Here is a 20,041-nt window from a genome sequence, read left to right as displayed (position 1 = left end):
CTACCACCCCACCGCCACGTGGTTCACGCCAACTGGGACATTAACTACCCCGCTCACAGTGAGTCCGGCCTGGGCCCCTGCGCAGCTCTCCCGCCGCACTTCAGTCAGGACTTGCCGCACTTGGGCCCTTCCTGTCACACCGGCCCCCGGCTCTGGCAACGTCCCTCAATTCTACCTCAGACAATCCCAGATGTCCCACTCCCCAGCGCGCCGCTCTCCTCGCCTGCTTCCACCTTTTCTACTCCCGCCCTGGACTCTGCACTCAGCTCACCAGGCCAGATGGTTTTTCCATTCCCCACCTCTGTGCGCAGGCCTAGGCTGGGGGAAACAGGCAAAGTCTGCCGTGCTCCTAACCCCTGAAGTGCCTCCTGGGAGAACTGTCCCGCCAGGCGCCTGGCTGCAGGATGGGGCGCCCATGCTGCTGACAGATGGACGGACTGACTCTTGAGGCCGCGGCCGGGTTCTGTGTTTAATTGCCTCATTGTTGACTCTGTTAAGAGTCATTAATTTTTTTTTCCCAGAGATTATAGATTGTAAACTTGTCTGTAAGCAAAAAACAAACAAACACATCAGCCCTGCCAGGGAGGAAATAATTAGCCCTAACTTGCTAGTTTGCATGTTTAATACCAGGTAATCCCTCGGTGACTGTGGAGCAGCAAAAAAGTTGATTTCAGCTGTGAGAGGGAAGCCGTTAATTAGAAAAGGTGTTGGGAAGGAACACCTGCTCTGAATGGGCCCGGCTTGGGGGCCTTTTCCCGACTGCTACCTTCCCCAGCCTGGTATGGCTCCGTGTGCGTTTGCTTTATTCACTTTAACTCTTTCCTGGTGCGAGAAAGAAGGCAGCAGAAAAGACCAGCTGGGCAGTGGCAGTGCTACTGTCGCGGTCGAGGTGGAAGCAAGGTGCCTGGATTTGAGTGATGGGGAAACAGAGGCAGAGGACCAACGGGTCGAAGAAATGGTTTGGTTTCTGCGTGCAGGAAGGTTTGCTGAGCTGTAATGCACGTGGGAGAAGCTCTCACTCTCTGTGTCTGAGCGTGCCCGAGAGCATGCCCAAAGAGCACCGGATGGGCCAATTTCTGTTCCAGTCAATGGATGGTTGGGGGTGCAAAGGTTGGGAGAGTTTGGCCCTCGGCGTGCAAGCACTTCGGTGCATGTGCACACGCACGTGCAAGCCCGTTGCTTGGGGGAAACTGTTTATTCCATCCAGCCACCTGGGCTAGTCGGCGTGGGCAGAGCGGGAGAGGGCCCAGGGGACGTCTGTGGTCTGGGACGTGGCTGTACCACACTTGCCACTAGAAACCAACATCCTCCAGTGCTCACCACACAGCAGCATGAGAGAGGCATCAGCGACTTCCCTTTCCTTACCGGAGAGCAAGGAACAATGCCCGCCCCTCGGGCTCCCTTCTAGAGAGGAGGCTGGCGAATAAGGGAGCTCGAAGGTCACTGCTATGCAATCACGTCTCTCTAGCTGGGGCTGAATTTCAGCCTGCAGGAAGGGAAGCAGGCAGAGCCCCAGCTCCATCCAGTTACACGGCAGTTCAGGGAAGTGTGTGCCAGCTTCCCCGACGCAGCTCTGGCCTCAGGCTTTCCCCCCTAGCCTATGCCCATCCCCTAAGCACCCAGCCTGCCAAGATTCAGAGAGCCGTGCCAACGCTCAGCCTGCGGCACACCCCTCCTGTCCCACCCCGGTCTCCCTGGAGCAGCGCCTGGCTGCAGCCCCCGACTCACAGTGGGTTTTACCACGTAGTCAGATATTTGCTTGGGAGTAGAACCAGGCCCACCACCCTCACCACTGATGTAACGCGCCGCACCCACCCGCAACCCCTGGGGCTCACTGCCTTGTGTCTCCACAATGGGGGAGGCAGAAGAGGCCCAGGGAAGCGATGCTCTGTCCAGGCACCGGGGGCGCTGGAAGCTGAGCACCGAGGTGGTGGGCGTGTTACCCCATCACAAAGCACAATGCAGTCACAGAGCCCGTTTCACGGGCGCACAAGATATTTGGCAGCGCAGAGAAGCTGTTTAAGTACAGCGAGGGGAAGACGCGCCCAGTGGACTGCTCTGGGCAGGGGGCTGGACTCGATGACCTCCTGGGGTCTCCTCCAGCCCTATGGGTCTAGGACTGTGCCCACACAGCGCAGGTATCCTGGGTGTGCCGCACCCACGCACAGTGCAGCCACCTGGGGGGGCTGTGCCCACGGACAGACTTGGGAGCCGCCCTGCCTGTGGGCAGCACGGATGTCCAAAGGGCCACAGTGCCGAGACCCAGTGCAGAAGTCCTGGGGGACACCCCGGGCATGGGTAGCACAGAGGGCCCCGAACAGCGCAGAGGTCCAGGGTGGCGGCTTAGGGGCGGTGCACTCGTCAGGGAATGCTGCCATGCTAGGGGAGGTGCTGTGGATCCGCCGGAGCTCCGTTTCTCCACACTCCAGCAGGAAGAAGACACACTCAATCCCCTGGAGACGTGAATGCAGTGGGGACACACACACAGTGGGGACGGACACACAAACACACACACACACACCCAGTGGGGATGGATGGACACACACACACAAACACACACACAGTGGACACACACACACACGGACACACACACACACACACAAACACACACACACAGTGGGGACGGACACACACACACACACACAGTGGACACACACACACACACACACACAGTGGGGACGGACGGACACACACACATACACACAGTGGACACACACACACACACACACACACAAACACACACCCAGTGGGGACGGACGGACACACACACACACACACACAGTGGACACACACACACACATGGACACACACACACAAACACACACCCAGTGGGGACGGACAGACACACACACACACACACACACATGGACACACACACACACACACAAACACACACACACAGTGGGGACGGACACACACACATACACACAGTGGACACACACACACACACACAAACACACACCCAGTGGGGACGGACGGACACACACACACACACACACAGTGGACACACACACACACATGGACACACACACACACACACAAACACACACACACAGTGGGGACGGACACACACACATACACACAGTGGACACACACACACACACACAAACACACACCCAGTGGGGACGGACGGACACACACACACACACAGTGGACACACACACACACATGGACACACACACACACACACAAACACACACACACAGTGGGGACGGACACACACACACACACAGTGGACACACACACACACACACACAGTGGGGACGGACGGACACACACACATACACACAGTGGACACACACACACACACACAAACACACACCCAGTGGGGACGGACAGACACACACACACACACACAGTGGACACACACACACACGGACACACACACACACACACAAACACACACACACAGTGGGGACGGACACACACACATACACACAGTGGACACACACACACACACACACAAACACACACCCAGTGGGGACGGACGGACACACACACACACACACACAGTGGACACACACACACACATGGACACACACACACACACACAAACACACACACAGTGGGGACGGACACACACACACACACACACACAGTGGACACACACACACACATGGACACACACACACACACACAAACACACACCCAGTGGGGACGGACGGACACACACACACACACACAGTGGACACACACACACACGGACACACACACACACACACACAGTGGGGACGGACACACACACATACACACAGTGGACACACACACACACACACACTGGGGACGGACACAGACACACACACACACCCTGGCTGCACCACTCCTCTGGCAACAGGCGGAACACTCCCATTTTCCCAGGTCTCCCCCTGCTACCCCGCCCCCGCAAGTGTGGCACATGGGCTCCTCCAAGCACCCCCTGTTCTGTCAGCTCTTGCACACCGCTGCTGGAGGGAGAAGGGGGTCGCTGCTCCTGCTTACCTCCAAGTCCCTCAGGACGGGGTGGTCTTCGATGCCTGGGAAAAGCACCCTCATGGTGTAGGTGCGGTAATCGAGGAAGGGGATGCCGGCGCCGTCCAAGTCACTCGTCAGCTCGTGAATGTCTGTCTGAAGCTCTGCAAAAGCTGAGACCAAGAAATCCAGCCCCGTTGGAGGTTTCTACCTTGCCCCTGCCTGGCAGGAGGGCAGGCTAACCCCTGTGCGGGTGCACGCAGCGCCGCGGGAGGAGGAGGACGGGACATGCAGACGGAGAGAGGTGGGCAAGGAGCGAGCTGTACTTGCCCATGCAGCAGCCTCAGCCCATGCTCTAACGCTGGACAGAGGCTCCATCGAGACACGGCCCCGCACCAGTTTAGGAAACTCAGTTTAAAGAGGGCTCAGGCAAAGGCAGCTCCTGATGCCGTTTGTCTAGCAGGGTGGATGGGGCCAAACTGTGTCAGAAGCAGAGGTAGGCCTGACTCAGAACTCTGGGTCTGAAGGCTTCAGAGCTTCCGGGAGGACTAGACCCTGTCCGGGGCTGGACTTTGTGGATCTTGGATCTAAACTGGCCAGAAGTTTGGCAAAGGATGATTCATAGTTTGTGGATCAGGGTCCTTTAGCTAGAGCCATGTTTCCATTGCAATGCTTCAGGAAACGAAGCCCTTCCTTTCAGAGGGCCCTCTGCACACCTCTCCCCCCCTATGCCTCTCCCCCCTACCTTCTTTGCACTCCAGAGCCACCCTGGACTCCAGGTTGTCCATCTGCATCTGCAGCCGCTTTAGGGTCAGGTCGCTCTCGCGGGACTTGCGCTTGTATGCAATCAGCACCGCCACGATGAAGATGATGAGCAGGCCGCCGGCCACGGCGATGCTGACAATGGCCGGCAGGCTGAGCGGGCTGTCGGGAGAGATGTAGACCATCCCTGGGGAGAACTCCAGTCCTCCCACTCGAGCCTGCGGGGGGGATTGGCAAACAGATATGTTAAAAACACCAGTGAAGGGGAAATCCCAAGGCCTAGTGGTGCCTCAGAGGGCCTCTAGCCAGTCTAACCTACAACCATAGTCAACAGTCAACCTGTGGAACTCCTTGCTTCTGTAGAATGAATGTCCCTCTGCTCCGGTCCCTCCAGCCTTACACACAGATAACTCAGAGCAGCGATTTGTCGAGCCCTGGATATAGATATATAACCCCTTTTTTCCTCCCTGGATTACTTGGGAGCAGGCCACACTCACCTGTATGCCTGATGTTTTTAACATTAAAGGCGATCCCGAGTACCCCAGTGGTAATGTTGGATAGTTGGGGATCCCCTATCCACCCCCTTACTGCAGTCCCTTGCTCCTAAAGGAATATACGATGGCGGGGCCTCCATCCGGCTGGCCCTGTACACACTTACTGGTGTGCTTTGGGAGCCTCCAGAAATAAATGTATTCCAATAATAACCTGGGTCTAACACCAAAACAACAAGACCATTATGTTGACTACTTTTTTGTTTTGGATCCCACCTGCAGGCCACATGTTGAGCCCCATGTAAACCCAAACTGCACCGTGGGCCACAAGCAAACAGGTTGCGGGCCACATGGGGCCCGTGGGCTACGTGTTGAGTAGCCCTGTCCTAGGGTTAACAGGAAGCAACCTGGTTTCTTGTGTTTCTTCCTCGCTTGCCCTCTCTGACCTCGTTTCATTTCATTGCACTGCGGCTTGCACCCGAGCCTCTTGCAACCATCCTGCTCAGCTGCGCCCGGCAATGCTGAGAACCGGAGGAGACAGAGCCGCGGGAAGCTGGAATCCTGCACCTGATGCACGGTCCACGCATGCAAGCATCACGCAGATGCTCCCACCTCCATCGTACGACATGCTCTCTGGGAATGAGACTCTCTGTGGCTCCTTGGGATCGGGTCAATCCGCCGGCCTCAGACCAAACTGGAACTCAGCACCAGCAGCAGTAGGTGCGAGCCAGATCCCCCATCCGTGACCTCGCTCTGCGAGGGTGATCACTGAGCTAATTCTGGAGTTGCAGCAAGACTCCATACTTCCCTCTACCTGCTCCCTCCCTCCTAGACCTAGCCTGGGAGTCCTCACCTCCACACAACAGTGACTAAGGATGTGTCACAGCCAGGCACTTGGTCCACATCTTGCAGTTTTCCCTCCCCTCTTGTTATTTAACTCTCATTGTTTTACTGATCCTTGACCAAGCGAGGGAGAGGACACGGTGACATCAACACGAGCACCGTTGTTTCCTACTTCAGAATCTCGAGTACTTTGCCTTGGTTAATACAGCCTCACAAGCCCTTGTGGGTCTGGATGTGTGATACCACCCTCCGCTTCACAGCAACAGGGATGCTCGGTGATTCATGCAAGATCCCGCAGCGCAGCGCTGGGAGAAGGATCCTGGAGAGCTGAGTGTTAATTCCCATCTCCCCATCGTTCTCGCAGCGGAGTTCCCATGAGCGAGGCGCTTAGCCCGAGTAACAATGACGTCATGCTTCCCCCGAAGGGCTGTTCCCCTCTGTTAATTCCAGCTTCAATGCTAGTCCTAAAACAGTGGCTTTTACTGCAGGCAACCTTCAGTGCTTGAATCGCAGCTCAGACGTTACCAGAGCAGTGGCTCTATGCTTGCAGAGTTAGGGCATTTGCTCACTGTCATGGCTGAGTCTCCACTCTGGCACGATGAATGCAGAAGTGCAGGCCTGCAAAAGTACCCCAAAACCTGATCTTTCCAGGCTTTGATATAAAACTTCCCTCCAAACCCCTAAAATCCTAGGTTTTGGGGATAAATATCTGCTGCCACCATCAAGTGCTTTTGAACCCACAAACAGGGGTGGAGACTTGAAACCAACCCCAGGGCACCCCGAGCTCTTTTCCCCAAAGAGCTTGAACAAGAAAAGAGAAAATACAAACTGTAGTCCCACAGACAGATTCCCCGGGACACAGAACTGAACCAGTACCAGGTTAATAAAAAAGAAAGAACTTTCATTATCACAACAATCCTCCTGTTACAAGCATAGTTAGATTGGCTAGATGGTAAGAGCCACCAATCAATAAACTCATGGGGAATTTTCCCATGGGAACAAAACTTAGTTACAAAAGAGAGGAAAATCCATTTCTAAATGCACAGACGTCAGATTCCCATTCCCAAACCATAAAACAATAAAACCTAACGGATTTATCTAGACTTTGCCCTACTTACAGATGGCGAAGAGTCTTTTCATAGAATCATAGAATCATAGAATAATAGGACTGGAAGGGACCTCGAGAGGTCATCGAGTCCAGCCCCCCGCCCTCAAGGCAGGACCAAGCTCCATCTACACCATCCCTGACAGATGTCTATCTAACCTGTTCTTAAATATCTCCAGAGAGGGAGATTCCACCACCTCCCTTGGCAATTTATTCCAATATTTGACCACCCTGACAGTTAGGAATTTTTTCCTAATGTCCAATCTAAACCTCTCCTGCTGCACTTTAAGCCCATTACTCCTTGTCCTGTCCTCAGAAACCAAGAGGAACACATTTTCTCCTTCCTCCTTGTGACACCCTTTTAGATATTTGAAAACCGCTATCATGTCCCCCCTTAATCTTCTTTTTTCCAAACTAAACAAGCCCAGTTCATGAAGCCTGGCTTCATAGGTCATGTTCTCTAGACCTTTAATCATTCTTGTCGCTCTTCTCTGTACCCTTTCCAATTTCTCCACATCTTTCTTGAAATGTGGCGCCCAGAACTGGACACAGTACTCCAGCTGAGGCCTAACTAGTGCAGAGTAGAGTGGCAGAATGACTTGGAGAGGGACATGTTGTCTGTCCCCCTCAGTATCTGGAGAGTCAGCTGGCCAGGGACAAAGGAGGGAAAACCCCGAAATTCCTTTGTCTCAGTGTGAAAATCCCTATCTGCTTTTCTATTAGCTGACTGCTACCTGGCTAGGTACAATTAACCCCTTAATCCCCAGGCTGCTGGCCATCCCTCATGACCATGACACTCACCTTGAGCGCCCTGTCCCATGAATGACGCTCACAATCATATTTGGGCACTACCGTTTCCCCACACTGCTCGTGTGATTAACCGAGGCCAAAAGGGGCCACTCCTGTATATGGGGAGCCTCTTTCTGTGAGAGAATCCCTGTGTCACGGAAGAGCCCAGTTCTGCGCTCATTGTCACTGAACCTCTGGGGTTCATTTGCCACCCTCCAGCCCCTTGGCTTATCTCCCAGTCCTGGGCTTTGCACCTCACTGACCACATCCATGAAAATGCTGGGGCCACCCAATGTCCTAGTCAAAAGCCTTGGGATTAAAGCAGAGAATGGAATGACTAGTGCTTCCTTGGGAGGATCATAACAAACTGTGAATTAACAGAGCTCCCACACTATGGCTGGTGCAGATTACCAGCTCCGTTTTACTGAGGGGGAAACTCTGTCAGAGGGAGGATGTGACCAAGGTCACACAGTGAGTTTGTGGCAGAGTCAAACACGGAATCTTGGGGTTCTAACTGCTACTTCTCTGCTCTATGTCTCAGAAAACACTCTCTCTAGAAGTACAGGGGGCTGGACTCGATGACCTCCTGAGGTCTCTTCCAGCCCTAGGATTCTATGATACCCAAATATTATATCTCCAGCAACCTCTATGGATTCCTCGGCGTTGGAATAATAACAATAAAAAAATCCTACCCTACCAGCTTTTGAGGGGGGAACACATTGACAAGGGTCAATCAAACACATGGCTCATCCACATTTGCAGAGAGCAGCCATGTCTGTTTCCACGCCCGTGGTGTAATGTCATTAGCAGACTCATTTCTGACAACTGATAGGACTGTAAAATGCAAATGATTTTGCTGACTCCTGCTGTAGCCACAGTATTCAAAGTGTGGAGAAGAAGGGAAAGGAGAAGAGGATACAGGAGTGGGAGAGAGGGGGGAGGAGCAGGTAGCCCAATGCTGCAGTTTCACCACTATGTTCATTTGTCATAGGTCCCAGCTAGAAATAATACTCAAAATGATACTACATGATGCAGCTTGCAGAGTAACCTTTTAGCACCTAAGCCCACAGATCCATTCACACTGTGGTCAATACTCTGTCCTTTCCCTCTTTAACCCTTTCCATGCTGAGCATTGCTGCAGCCAGTGCTAAGATAAACAGAGCACTCTTGCCTCCCTGGAGTGATTGGTGGCACGGAGGTGTCATGCTACATCCATGGAGCCACGCTGCACCGGTACTTTGGCATCACCCAGCTGGGAGCAGGCAAAGCAGAGAAGAGGGCAGATCCGGTCCGCAAAGCTGCAGGGTCCAGCCCAGAGCTGCCTCGCCGGGACCCTTACCACGGAGCAGCTGCTTTAAAGGCTAGTTGAGCTCTGCTCTGGACATGGGGAGGGATGGGGAGGCTGTGGGCATTGCCCCTGCCTCCAGAAAAATCTCTCCGCTCTCATTGGCCAGTTTCCAACCAATAGGCGCTGAGAAATTTTGCTGGGGCCATGGGCAGCGTGCAGAGGCCCCCACCCAGAGCAGAGCCACATGGAGCAGCCAGAGGTGTTGACCAGACTGAAACTGCAGCAGACCCTGCCTCAGGTTCCTGCAGGGCTGCTGGCTGGGAGTTACCTAGGTAAGCACCTCCCAGTCAGTCTGGCACCCGGACCCCTCTCTCCCCCCAACACCCTACTCCAGTCCACCACTGCCTCCTGCCCTAGGTCACCCTCTGTATTCCCTTTCCCCACCTCCTCCAGGTCACAGCTCCTGCCTAGATCCTGCACCCCCTCCTACTCTCCTCCCCAAGGACAGAATCCTCTCCTGCACTCATGCCCCCTCCCGCACCTTCCACCCCAAGTCCATAATCCAGATCACAATCCCCTCCTGCACCCAAACTCCCTCTCAGACCGCACACCCTCTCCTGCACCCCAGTCCCCTAACCCAAGCACCCAACCTCTGTCCCAGACCCCTTACCTCCTCCATAGAACTGTGGCCCTTGAGCACTTACCAACATCCTGGAGTCACCCCCCATTAAAAATGATTGCCCACCTCTGCTTTAAAGCATTGCTTACCATCACTTTGTGCCGTCCAATGAGGTTTGGCGACTCGCACAGCAGCTGCACGTCCGACACAGTCACCGCACATGGCTTCTCTCCTATCAGCACGGTGTAATTCAGCTTGGCGTTCCCGCCAGCCACCGGGGGGATCAGATTCTTCCCCTGGACCGAGAGGAGCAAACCATACACATCTCAACGGGGTGTGACCTGCCATTGGGTTGTCCCTGCGATCTGCGTGCCATGGCTAGACATGCCTCCCTCGATTCAGCATTTCCTGGCTTCCCCAGTGAGAGTAAATCCTGACACACCCCTGGAAGATTGGGACGGACTGGTACAGGCTCACTAGTGTCCGTCTCTGGAATTAGTCATACGTTTGGAAGAACAGATCTCTATGCTGTGCCTGCACAAGCAGCTAACTGGACCCACAAAAGACACCCCTGCAAAATGGTTGTTTTGAATGTGCACGTGTGTCTTTTGTGCGCACAATTATCTGTTTGCACGTGCATCACACACAGGGAAAATGAAGGCCATAAAATGCTCTTACATTATCTCTGGCTCATAAAAGGTCTCCAGCCACAAAGGGGCTATTCTCGGATTTGCACAAATGGCGGGTAAGCAAGTTTGTCGTTCCAGAAGCCCTGTGCCTGGTTGTCATAATAACCAATTTGTCAAGCACTGCAGCACAAATAGACACATGGGACCAGACACTCCGCTGGTGTAAATCAGTGGCGATCCAAGTACACCAACAGAGCTGCATTATAGCAACTGAGGGCCTATTCCAGGAATTTCTATGTGGGGTGAACTGCCAAGATGTGCAAAGGTTAGTTGTTCGAAGTCCTGTCCTCTGTGGTTAGGGGGTTATGGAATGTCACACATGTTCTCTCTCTGCGCTTCCCTTCTGAGTGCCGGGCCTGCCCAGCTAAATCTAGTCTGCACACCTGGCTTCTACAGCACCACACAACATCTGCTGAGGTTTGGGGTAAAAATAAGGATGTCGTGCTGCAATTGGTGGGATGTTGGCAGGAGCAGCGCTGTGATTGGTGGGATTCTGGTGGAGTCTGCTATGATTGGTGGGATGTTGGAAGGAGCAGCGCTGTGACTGGTGGGATGCTGGTGGAGTCTCTGCTGTGATTGGTGGGAAGTTGGCAGGAACGGTGCTGTGACGGGTGAGATGCTGGCAGAGTCTCTGCTATGATTGGTGGGAAGTTGGCAGGAGCAGCACTGTGACGGGTGGGATGCTGGTGGAGTCTCTGCTGTGATTGGTGGAAAGTTGGCAGGCGCAGTGCTGTGACGGGTGGCATGCTGTGATTGACGGGGTGTTTGCAGGTGCTCTTAGGACTGGCGGGGGCGCTGCTGGGACTGGCGAGAAGTTGGGGAGGGCTCCGCTGGGACTGACGCTGCTCTGTGATCGACAGGAAGTGTTTCTGGAGGGCATCGTCATTCCACGACCCTGCTCCCTCTCCCCTCCCGCCCTCTCACCTTTAATATGATGGGCGTGCCCGGCTTCAGTTCCAGGATCCCCGAGGGGTTGAAAGCCTCGAAGACCGGGTTCGGGTAGTAGGTGAAGTTGGTTTTGTTGAGGATCAGCAGGGACTGAACATTATCCAGGATGAAGCCGAACTCTTCTGGGCGCTCGGTCAGCTCGGATTGGTGATTCGGGTCCACAGCCAGTGCTGGGGCCTGGCAAGTCATCTCCGTGGCGTTCTGCACCTCACAGACCTAGAGGGCATGAGCCAATGTGGAGCTTGATGAGAGGAGCCCCGTCCTCAACAGACACATTACAGGAGCCCCGCCCGTAAAACAATAGCCCACCCACTGCTGCCATGAGAGACATAGCAGTCATAGCAGTTCTACGTTCAGCCCACAGCTGGAAGGGGTATGGAGAGCCCTTTGCTCCTGCAGGGGACTCCTCAGCTCCTTTAGCTCAGGGGCTGAGGCACATCGCGGGGGGCCCCTTCTCCCCGGTAACTGCCCACACTTGCACCTGCAGCAGGATTTCCATTTTGTCAGGGGCCACGATCTCTCTAATGGGCTGGTCAACTGAACCTGCCTTGCCTCCCTCCAATATATGGGGTGCCCAAAGTCTGATGGGACCTGGGCATGCAGAACAGGCACTCTGGTTTCAGCACAAGAGTGTCCACGCCTGGTGTTGACCAGGAATAGTTTTTCTGGAGTCACTCCCCATGGAGACAAGCCTTCGGTCTCTCAGTGCTTCAGATCCCCGCCTGTAAAAAGGTTACTTAGTCTTCTTGCCGGTTTGCACAGGGCAGGGACTGTCTCTCACCAAGCACACGTGCGGCACCCAACCAAGGGGACCTGATCTCAGCTGAGGCCTCTCAAAGTTACTTGAGTACAAATAATAATCACAAAGCCAACCCCGGTGTTATGATTTTCCTTTTCACACTTCCCTTTCACTCTTCCCCCTACCCTGGCCTCCTGCCTTTACGAGCATTGCCTGGGACATCTACCTTAATACAGGGGCCGGAGTCAATTTTGTCCAGATCAGTTCAGATGACAAAAGCGATTTGGACCGAATGAAATGCAGATGATGCAGCTGTTCAGAGGAACCTCGCTGGGACAGGGCTTTGGGGGCTTAGCTCTCACCCACGAAAGAAACCAACTGTCCACGAGTTTAAATCTCTCTGCAGGGCTCTCAGCTCATGGTCTGCACGGGGCCTGAGTCTGGTCTGAGCCTGGCGTAACTCCAGGGGGAATCAGCTGGTTTGCCGCTGGAGTCGGTACAGTTAGAACACGGCCTGTCAGCACCATGAGGGCTTGAGATGGTCACGAGGCGGCCCAGCCTCACGACCAGGGGGCTGAAGTGTGCATGCTGACTTGGGTTAAGCAGTGCAGGCAGCTAGCTCTGAATGCTGGAGAATCGATCCGCCAAGTGCCACTGGGCACAGACAGCAAGATGGGAAAACACCGAGCATGACCCAGGATTAACCTCAGAGGTTACTGTAAGTGGCGGGAGGCCATGGCAAGTCAGGGAGCCGACAGCCACGCTGGGCCCCGCAGCAAGGTCGGGGGGGCATCTCCACACTCCTGGAAGGGGCGGGGCCTCAGGTGGAAGGGGCGGGGCCTCAAGTGGAAGGGGCGGGGCCTCAAGTGGAAGGGGCGGGGCCTCCGATGGAAGGGGCGGGACTGAGGGCAGCCACCTGCACTTTGATGCTCCGTCCCAGCATAGCACATGGTGCCCCCACCTCCCCAGGCAGACCTAACTGCTGCCCAGAGTATGCAAGACTTCAGCATGGGGCTCTGGGTGCCACCACTGCCACAAGAGCAGCAGCAGCTGTGACCAGAGCCCCAGACCCCTTTGAATCCCGGGTTCCCAGGGCAGTTGCCCCCTTCCTCCCCACCCCCCGCCCCCATCAGCGGGCCTGTGGGAAGAGGAATCAGGGTTCAATCCCATTCTGTTTCTCAGGTCCAGCCGAGAACATGCCTCAGAGCCCCACTGTACAGGCCGAATCCTAGGCTATGTCTAGACTGCAGGCTTCTTTCGAAAGAGGCTCTTTCGAAAGCATCTTTCTAAAGAGCCTCTTTCGAAAGATCGCGTCTAGACTGCCTATGCCTAGATGGACATGTTTCCAGATCACAAAAGCAATGGACTATCTCACTATAACTAGCTCAGCAGAGACTGGATGGTGGAGACTCAATTTTCCTCTCCTCCCTGCAGCCTGGATGTGAGGCACACCGGGAGGGCAAGCTTGCTCGGGCTGCCTGTTCTGTGCATACACACGACACGTCAGTCTCCAGAGCTGCCCCGTGGCCCCTCTCACCAGCTCTGCCATGTTCCCTAATGCCCATCCCCGTGCCCCCAGCCATACTCACGTTGACGTGCTCCTTCCCACCATGCTTTGCCCGGATCTGAGGGTTCTGGATCAGGTCCAGGTGGGTTCCCCACACTGCGATGGGCGTGTTCCCGCTGTGGAGCAGAAAGGAACAAGAAACGCCTGTTACTGAGGGGCGCTCTCCCAATCCCTTGGACAGACAGCGGAGAGAGACTCCCATACCCCTGGTCTGGAAGGTGATGCCCCGTCTATCAGGCCCACACATTCACACGAGCAGTTTTGCTGCCATGTCACATGGCAAACCTCCCTCTGATTTGCTGTGACTCTCGTGTGCTCCCCTCCCCACTGGGCACCCGTGGCTCGGGTTCTCTCTCACCATGGGTATTAGCTGCCTCTCTCCAGCCTGAATCTTGCTGTGTTGTGTCTGTGACAGGGAACCAGATAGGGGGCTCAGACTGCTTTGAACAGGGATCCCACGCTCTCTGGTGCTCTCTTTCTCAGATCTGTCATCAATTGCACATTCACTCACTAGCCATTTCTTGCAACGAAAGGAATTTATTGTACCTTCTTGGACACAGTGACCTCTGGAGATCATAAGAACATAGGAACAGCCAGACTGGGTCAGACCAAAGGTCCATCCAGCCCAGTGTCCTGTCTGCCGACAGTGGCCAATACCAGATGCCATGGAGGGAGTGAATAGAACAGGGAATCGTCAAGTTATCCCTCTCCTGTCATCCATTGCCAGATAAACAGAGGCTAGGGACACCACTCCTACCCACCCTGGCTAATAGTCATTGATGGACCTAACCTCCATGAATGTATCTAGCTCTTTTTTGAACCCCGTTAAAGTCCTAGTCATCACAACATCTTCTGGCAAGGAGTTCCATAGGTTGACTGTGCGCCGCGTGAAGAAAAACTTCCTTGTGTTTGTTTTCAAGCTGCTGCCTATTCATTCTATTTGGTGACTCCTAGTTCTTATATTGGGGGAATAAATAAATAACTTTTCCTTATTCACTTTTTCCACACCAGTCATGATTTTATAGGCCTCTATCATATCCCTCCTTAGTCTCCTCGGCTATGTCTAGACTGCACGCCTTTCTCGACAGAGGCTTATTCGACAGTATCTTTCAAAAAAGCCTCTATCGAAAAAGAGTGTCTAGACAACGAGAAGATTTTTCGAAAAAGCGTCTCGCTTTTTTGAAAGAGTGTAGACGCTCTCTTTCGAAAAAGCCCCGTTTTCATGGAATAGTGCCTTTTTTCGAAAGATGACATCTTCACTCACCTCTCCCCAGCCGCCCCTTCTAACCCCCACACTTCGGGGCAACAGGATTTTCTCCAGCTGGAATCCTGGAGCATCGCACTTGGCCCTGGCTCAGAGTGCAGTCACCTTGGCCATAGGAAAGGGAGTGGCACCTTTGATTTTAGAATCCCAGGAGCTCTATAAGAATTCCCCCAGCACTCCCCAGCCTGGCCCACCACAGTGGGAAGTCTCTTCCGGACATTCAGTGGCTTTGTCAATAGCGCTCTTCCTCTACCAGGTGAGCTGAGAACAGGAAGTTAAGACACAATGGGAGGAGACTGCATTTAACTGAAGAGATGGAGCCTGTCTTTACAGCGCCTCTCCTTCCAACTCCTCACTCTCCCCCCCACCTCTCGTGCACAGCTGGGCTGGGGACATCTCGCCTACGGCAGATGGGGGCGCTGCCGACAGTTTGTGTGTCAGAGAGTGCTGGGGTCTGGGATTTTTCTCAAGCGGACTCTGACGCTGGCTCTGGATCGCATTCTTGACTCATCAGAGCCAGCTGACACTACATGTAATTCACGATCAACTCTGGGCAGTCTGTTTTAATGTAGCCTTGTCACATTCTGCTCACCCACTCACCCAGCGTGAGTAATTTTTTTTTTGGACGTGTAAGTCAAATAGGATCCGTTTGTTTCTATTATTGCCATGAAAAATGGCAGGGTGAGTGGAATTTGTGCTTGGCCTGGTACATTTTCATGATGACTTTGCAAGGCTGGTGTAATGACAATCACTCAGCCCTCCAGAGATCTTAACTCAGAAGTCAGGGACAAGTTGAAGAAAGACCCATTGGAGTTGCTGTGATGAAGTATACTGTTTAATAAATCTCTCTCCTCTGGCACCCTGCCCTCTAACAGTGGCCAATCCCTGCTGCTTAGAAGTTTGCGTTTCCCCTGCCAATAATGCAAAACTACACTGAAGACAAGAAGGAAAATTCTTCCCTGACCTTGGCAATTGATCAATTTTTGGCCTCATGCACGGGGTTCAATTAAATCATTCCTGATTTAGCTCAAAGAGCTGCCCATGTCACCACTGGCTGTACAATGATCCAGCTCTTTCTGAAAGCCCTGCTTTGCTGCTTGCCTCAATGATTTCCTGTAGCAGAGAGTTCCACTGGTTATCACCAAACGTTGTAGAGATGCTAAGAGATACAGTGCTAGTGTGGGATGTTCTGTTCTGGTTCTCGTCACTGTTCTCCAAGGCTTTGACCGCAAGAAGAGGCTCAGAAGTGGAACTGAAGGCAGCAGTGAAGTGCACTAGATGTGCTCTGTGAGATTGTGACTCTTGGTGGCACTGTGTCTGGCTCAGTGTCAAACTGAGAAGTGGATGGAGAGGCCTAGTGGCTGGCACAGCAGCAGTCAGGCCTAGCAGTCAAGGCTGTGTCCAGAGTTAGGGGTCAGAGCGGGAAACCAGAACAAAGCTAGAAGAAGGCTGGGGCAGGAGCAGGGCGTAAGGATCTCCAACTGGTGGGCCTCCTGCTTAGACCTGAGCCTGTGGATTGGCTGAGCCCTGGCAGATTGAGGTGCAAGCTCATTGGCTGAGGGATAACTTACCTGGCTCAAGCACAGAGAGGGCTCCTTGGTGATTCATTCCCTCAAGCCATTGCGGTTTGTCTCCGCTGAATGGACACTGAATGGCGAGTCCCTCCTCCCTAGCCTTGTCAAACAGCAAGGGGCAGAGGCACTAACTCAGGGGTGGGCAATAATGCTTGGTGGGGGCCACTCCGAGATTTTGGAAAGTGGCCAAAGGCTGCACTTTTCTGTGGAGGGGATGCAGGGTCTAGGATGGAGGTTGGGTGCAGAAGGGCGCACGGGGAAAGGCACTGGGGTGCAGGAGACGGTGTGAGGTCGAAGAGGGAGTTTGGGTGAAGGAGGGGGTTGTGACCTGGGCCAGGGGATTGGGGTGTAGGGTAAGGATTCTGGCCTGGGGGAGGGGCACTAGGAGGGGGTGCAAAGTCTGGGAGGGAGCTGTGACCTGGGAGAAGGGGAAAAGAGGATGCAGACTGCAGAGGGTTTGGGTGGTGACCTGAGGGAGGGAGTTGGGGGTGCAGACGGGGTTGGGGTGCCAGAGTCAGGCTCTGGCTGGGAGGCACTTACCTAAATGCCTCCCAGCCAGCAGCCCTGCAGCACCCCTAAGGCAGGCTGGGCTCCCTGCCGGCTGCAGCCCCAGACCGCTTGAAACCGCCAGCTGTTCCCGCCACATGGTGCTCAGCTCTGGGAGGGAAAGAGGCTTGTGTGGCCCCCATCCGCCCCACACCAATCTCTCAGCTCCTATTGGCTGGTGGTTTCCAATAGGAGCTGAGAGCTTGGCTGGGATCAGTTGCTATTGGCTGGTTCTTTCCAGCCAATAGGAGCTGAGGATTGGGCTGAGGGCGGGGAGATCACACAAGCCTCCCCCTGCCTGCAGAGAGAGCCGCCGGGACTGTGCTTTAAACTGCGGCAGCTGCATGTGCCGAGGGCCCCACCAGGGTGGTCCATGGGCTTGATGCAGTGGCTTGGCGGGCCGGATCCGGCCCCTGGGCCGTATTTTGCTCAGCCCTGCACCAGCTGGCCAGCGAGAGATACAGACTCCCATCTGTCCCTGCGACACAGCTGAACGGGCTGTCAGTCCCAGGGCACCACGGGTGTTCGTGTCTTTCCACAGCGACGGAGGACTGGAAGGTTCAGGGGAACGGGTGCTGGCACAGGGAGTTTCTCCAACCCGCTATTCCAGTCCTGAGCCTCCGCACAGCTCAGCCCATGCACCTCAAGTCTCATCTGAAACACGCCCTGCTAGTCCAGTGGTCGCCCACCCGCAAGCTGCGACCCTCCGTTAGCTTGGACTGTAGGATGGGTCCGTGAGGAGAATGCACGTCCCATAGGGACCTGGATCAGCTCCACCCACCCACTCTAGGACCGCTCGCAGCTCCAGCCACAGGGTGCTCACTGAGGGGGGGGGGCGTGAAGGGAAGAAGGGGTTCAGCCCGGATCTGGGGGACCAGCTGGGCCACCATCACAAAACTCCAGAACTGACACCCGGTCTGGCAACCTCAAGAGTCACTGCTGGGGAGGGGTCCCTCTAATTTTCCAACGATGAGTGGAGCGAGTTTTGGCTTGTGCACCGATATTGAGGTCATGGGCGCTGGTTTGGATGGGTGCCACCGTGGCGCCCAATTGATTAACACACACGCTCCCTCCCGCCATATGGCATGTCCCGTTCCCGGCTACCGGAGCAGACCCCTCCCCCCCCCCGCCGCTGTGTGGCATGTTCCATTGCTGGCTGCCGGAGCAGACCCCCCCCCCCCCCCTGCTGCTGTTTGGCATGTCCCGTTCCCGGCTACCGGAGCAGACCCCTCCCCCCCCCCGCCGCTGTGTGGCATGTTCCATTGCTGGCTGCCGGAGCAGACACCCCCCCCCCCCCCGCCGCTGTGTGGCATGTTCCATTGCTGGCTGCCGGAGCAGACCCCCCCCCCCCCCGCCGCTGTGTGGCATGTTCCATTGCTGGCTGCCGGAGCAGACCCCCCCCCCCCCCCCGCCGCTGTGTGGCAAGCCCCCTGCCCCACCGGCTCCCTCACCATGCCGTCTCAGCTGGCCCTGCCCACCGGAGCAAGCGCCTGCTGTGCGAGTGCTGCTGTGCGGCTCTCCAGAGGAGGTGGGCAGGGGAAGAATTTCTTGTGTGCAGCCGCACAGGCTCACACCTTAGCGGGAACTGTGCTGCCAGGTCTAGATAGGCAGGTGCTGTTCCTGGCTCTCCATTAAGCAAAGAGCCCCAGACCTTTCTACGCCACAAAACCCACCCTCACAACTCGACGCATGCTCACTGGGCCCCTTGCTGGCAGCTCCTGCACTGAAACCCAGGAACCATGGGGCCCTGAAGAGCAAACTCCCCTTTCACTGTGGCCAGGGTGCCAGCGGGAGTGGAGGAAGCTGCCTCCACTGTCTCTTTCCAGCGGATAATGGTGCAATTCAGTGCCCAGCGCCGCCAATCCAGCGGCATTCGCCAGCACGTCACTAGCTTTCCCCGAGGAAAGTGCCGTCTGACCTGTGTGACTAACAGCCCCTCAGAATGGAAAACCCAGACACTGAATCCATGAGCTCGGCCTGGAGAGATTCAATCTGATGACACTGGTACATTCCTCCACTGTAATTAAAGTCATTAATTGATTCGTGAAAACATCCTCCGGATGGGAGCTGAACCAGGGTATTTACGAGACGCAGCCTAATCCCCCGACACTCCAATCACTCCAGGTTGACAGGGAGCTGAGAACTGTGATGGATGGATGAGAGGAGACTCATATTTCTTATTTGGTATCTTTTAAAGGAAATCCTAGAGCATTTAATGACCAATTTCCCTCTTCACTGGGCCAGTCTTGCAGGCTTGTCTAAGGCTTTGCTTCCTTCCACCCACAGGGCCAAATTCTCCTCTCAGCTACTCTCCTCACTGCAACCCCACTGGAGCAACTGGGGTTTATCCATGGAACGAAGGGGAGAATGCAATCTTGGCACAGGTCAGGGCAATTAGAATATGAGCCTTGCTGAGCAGGGGTCATGTCTTTGTGTTGTATCTGTGCATCAGAATGGGGTTCTGGGGCCACAGTGTGCTCCAGGAAAACAAATATTAACACAGTGACAACAGGGCATGGGACAACTTAGGACTGAGTGAATAGTGCGGTCTGCACCTCTCTGTTCTGGAGGAAATAATATAGTATTCCAATCTATGTGCCCTCTAAGTTTTTCCATCAATGTGTAGAATAAATTTTGTTCTTTGCACTGAGGCATGTGTGGATGTGCACCACCAGTAGAAAAATGCGACAGCCTGGGGGCACTCTGCTAATTGGCAGGGCAGTAGTTGAATCTCTCCTGGAGGGCTACCCAAGTGCTCAGCTTACACACTTGTTCCAATGACTGAGATTTAGGTAGGATGAGGTTTAGCTATAATGATGCATGTCCAAGCTCTCTGAATCTTTTGGGTCTGCAGACGTGGGCTGGTGAT

At 54.6% G+C, this 20,041-nt stretch overlaps 1 protein-coding gene across 5 annotated transcripts in view; it reads right to left on the bottom strand.

Moving 5' to 3' along the window:
* The window catches only part of PLXNA4 (plexin A4), a 684,657-nt gene that overhangs the window by 72,717 nt on the left and 591,899 nt on the right, over nucleotides 1-20,041 (bottom strand). For all 5 annotated transcript variants that reach the window (XM_075925673.1, XM_075925677.1, XM_075925684.1 and 2 more), the window contains 5 exons: nucleotides 13,811-13,904; nucleotides 11,459-11,698; nucleotides 9,995-10,141; nucleotides 4,694-4,928; nucleotides 3,979-4,121 (listed from right to left, as the gene is read on the bottom strand). In XM_075925673.1, coding sequence (XP_075781788.1) covers nucleotides 3,979-4,121; nucleotides 4,694-4,928; nucleotides 9,995-10,141; nucleotides 11,459-11,698; nucleotides 13,811-13,904 — 859 coding nt within the window. The remainder of the gene's footprint in view (nucleotides 1-3,978; nucleotides 4,122-4,693; nucleotides 4,929-9,994; nucleotides 10,142-11,458; nucleotides 11,699-13,810; nucleotides 13,905-20,041) is intronic.

Source organism: Pelodiscus sinensis, chromosome 1, assembly GCF_049634645.1.
Source record: "Pelodiscus sinensis isolate JC-2024 chromosome 1, ASM4963464v1, whole genome shotgun sequence".
Classification (NCBI taxonomy): Eukaryota; Metazoa; Chordata; order Testudines; family Trionychidae; genus Pelodiscus; species Pelodiscus sinensis.
The sequence above is the reverse complement of the archived record's forward strand: the minus strand, read 5'-3'. Positions and strand labels throughout refer to the sequence as shown.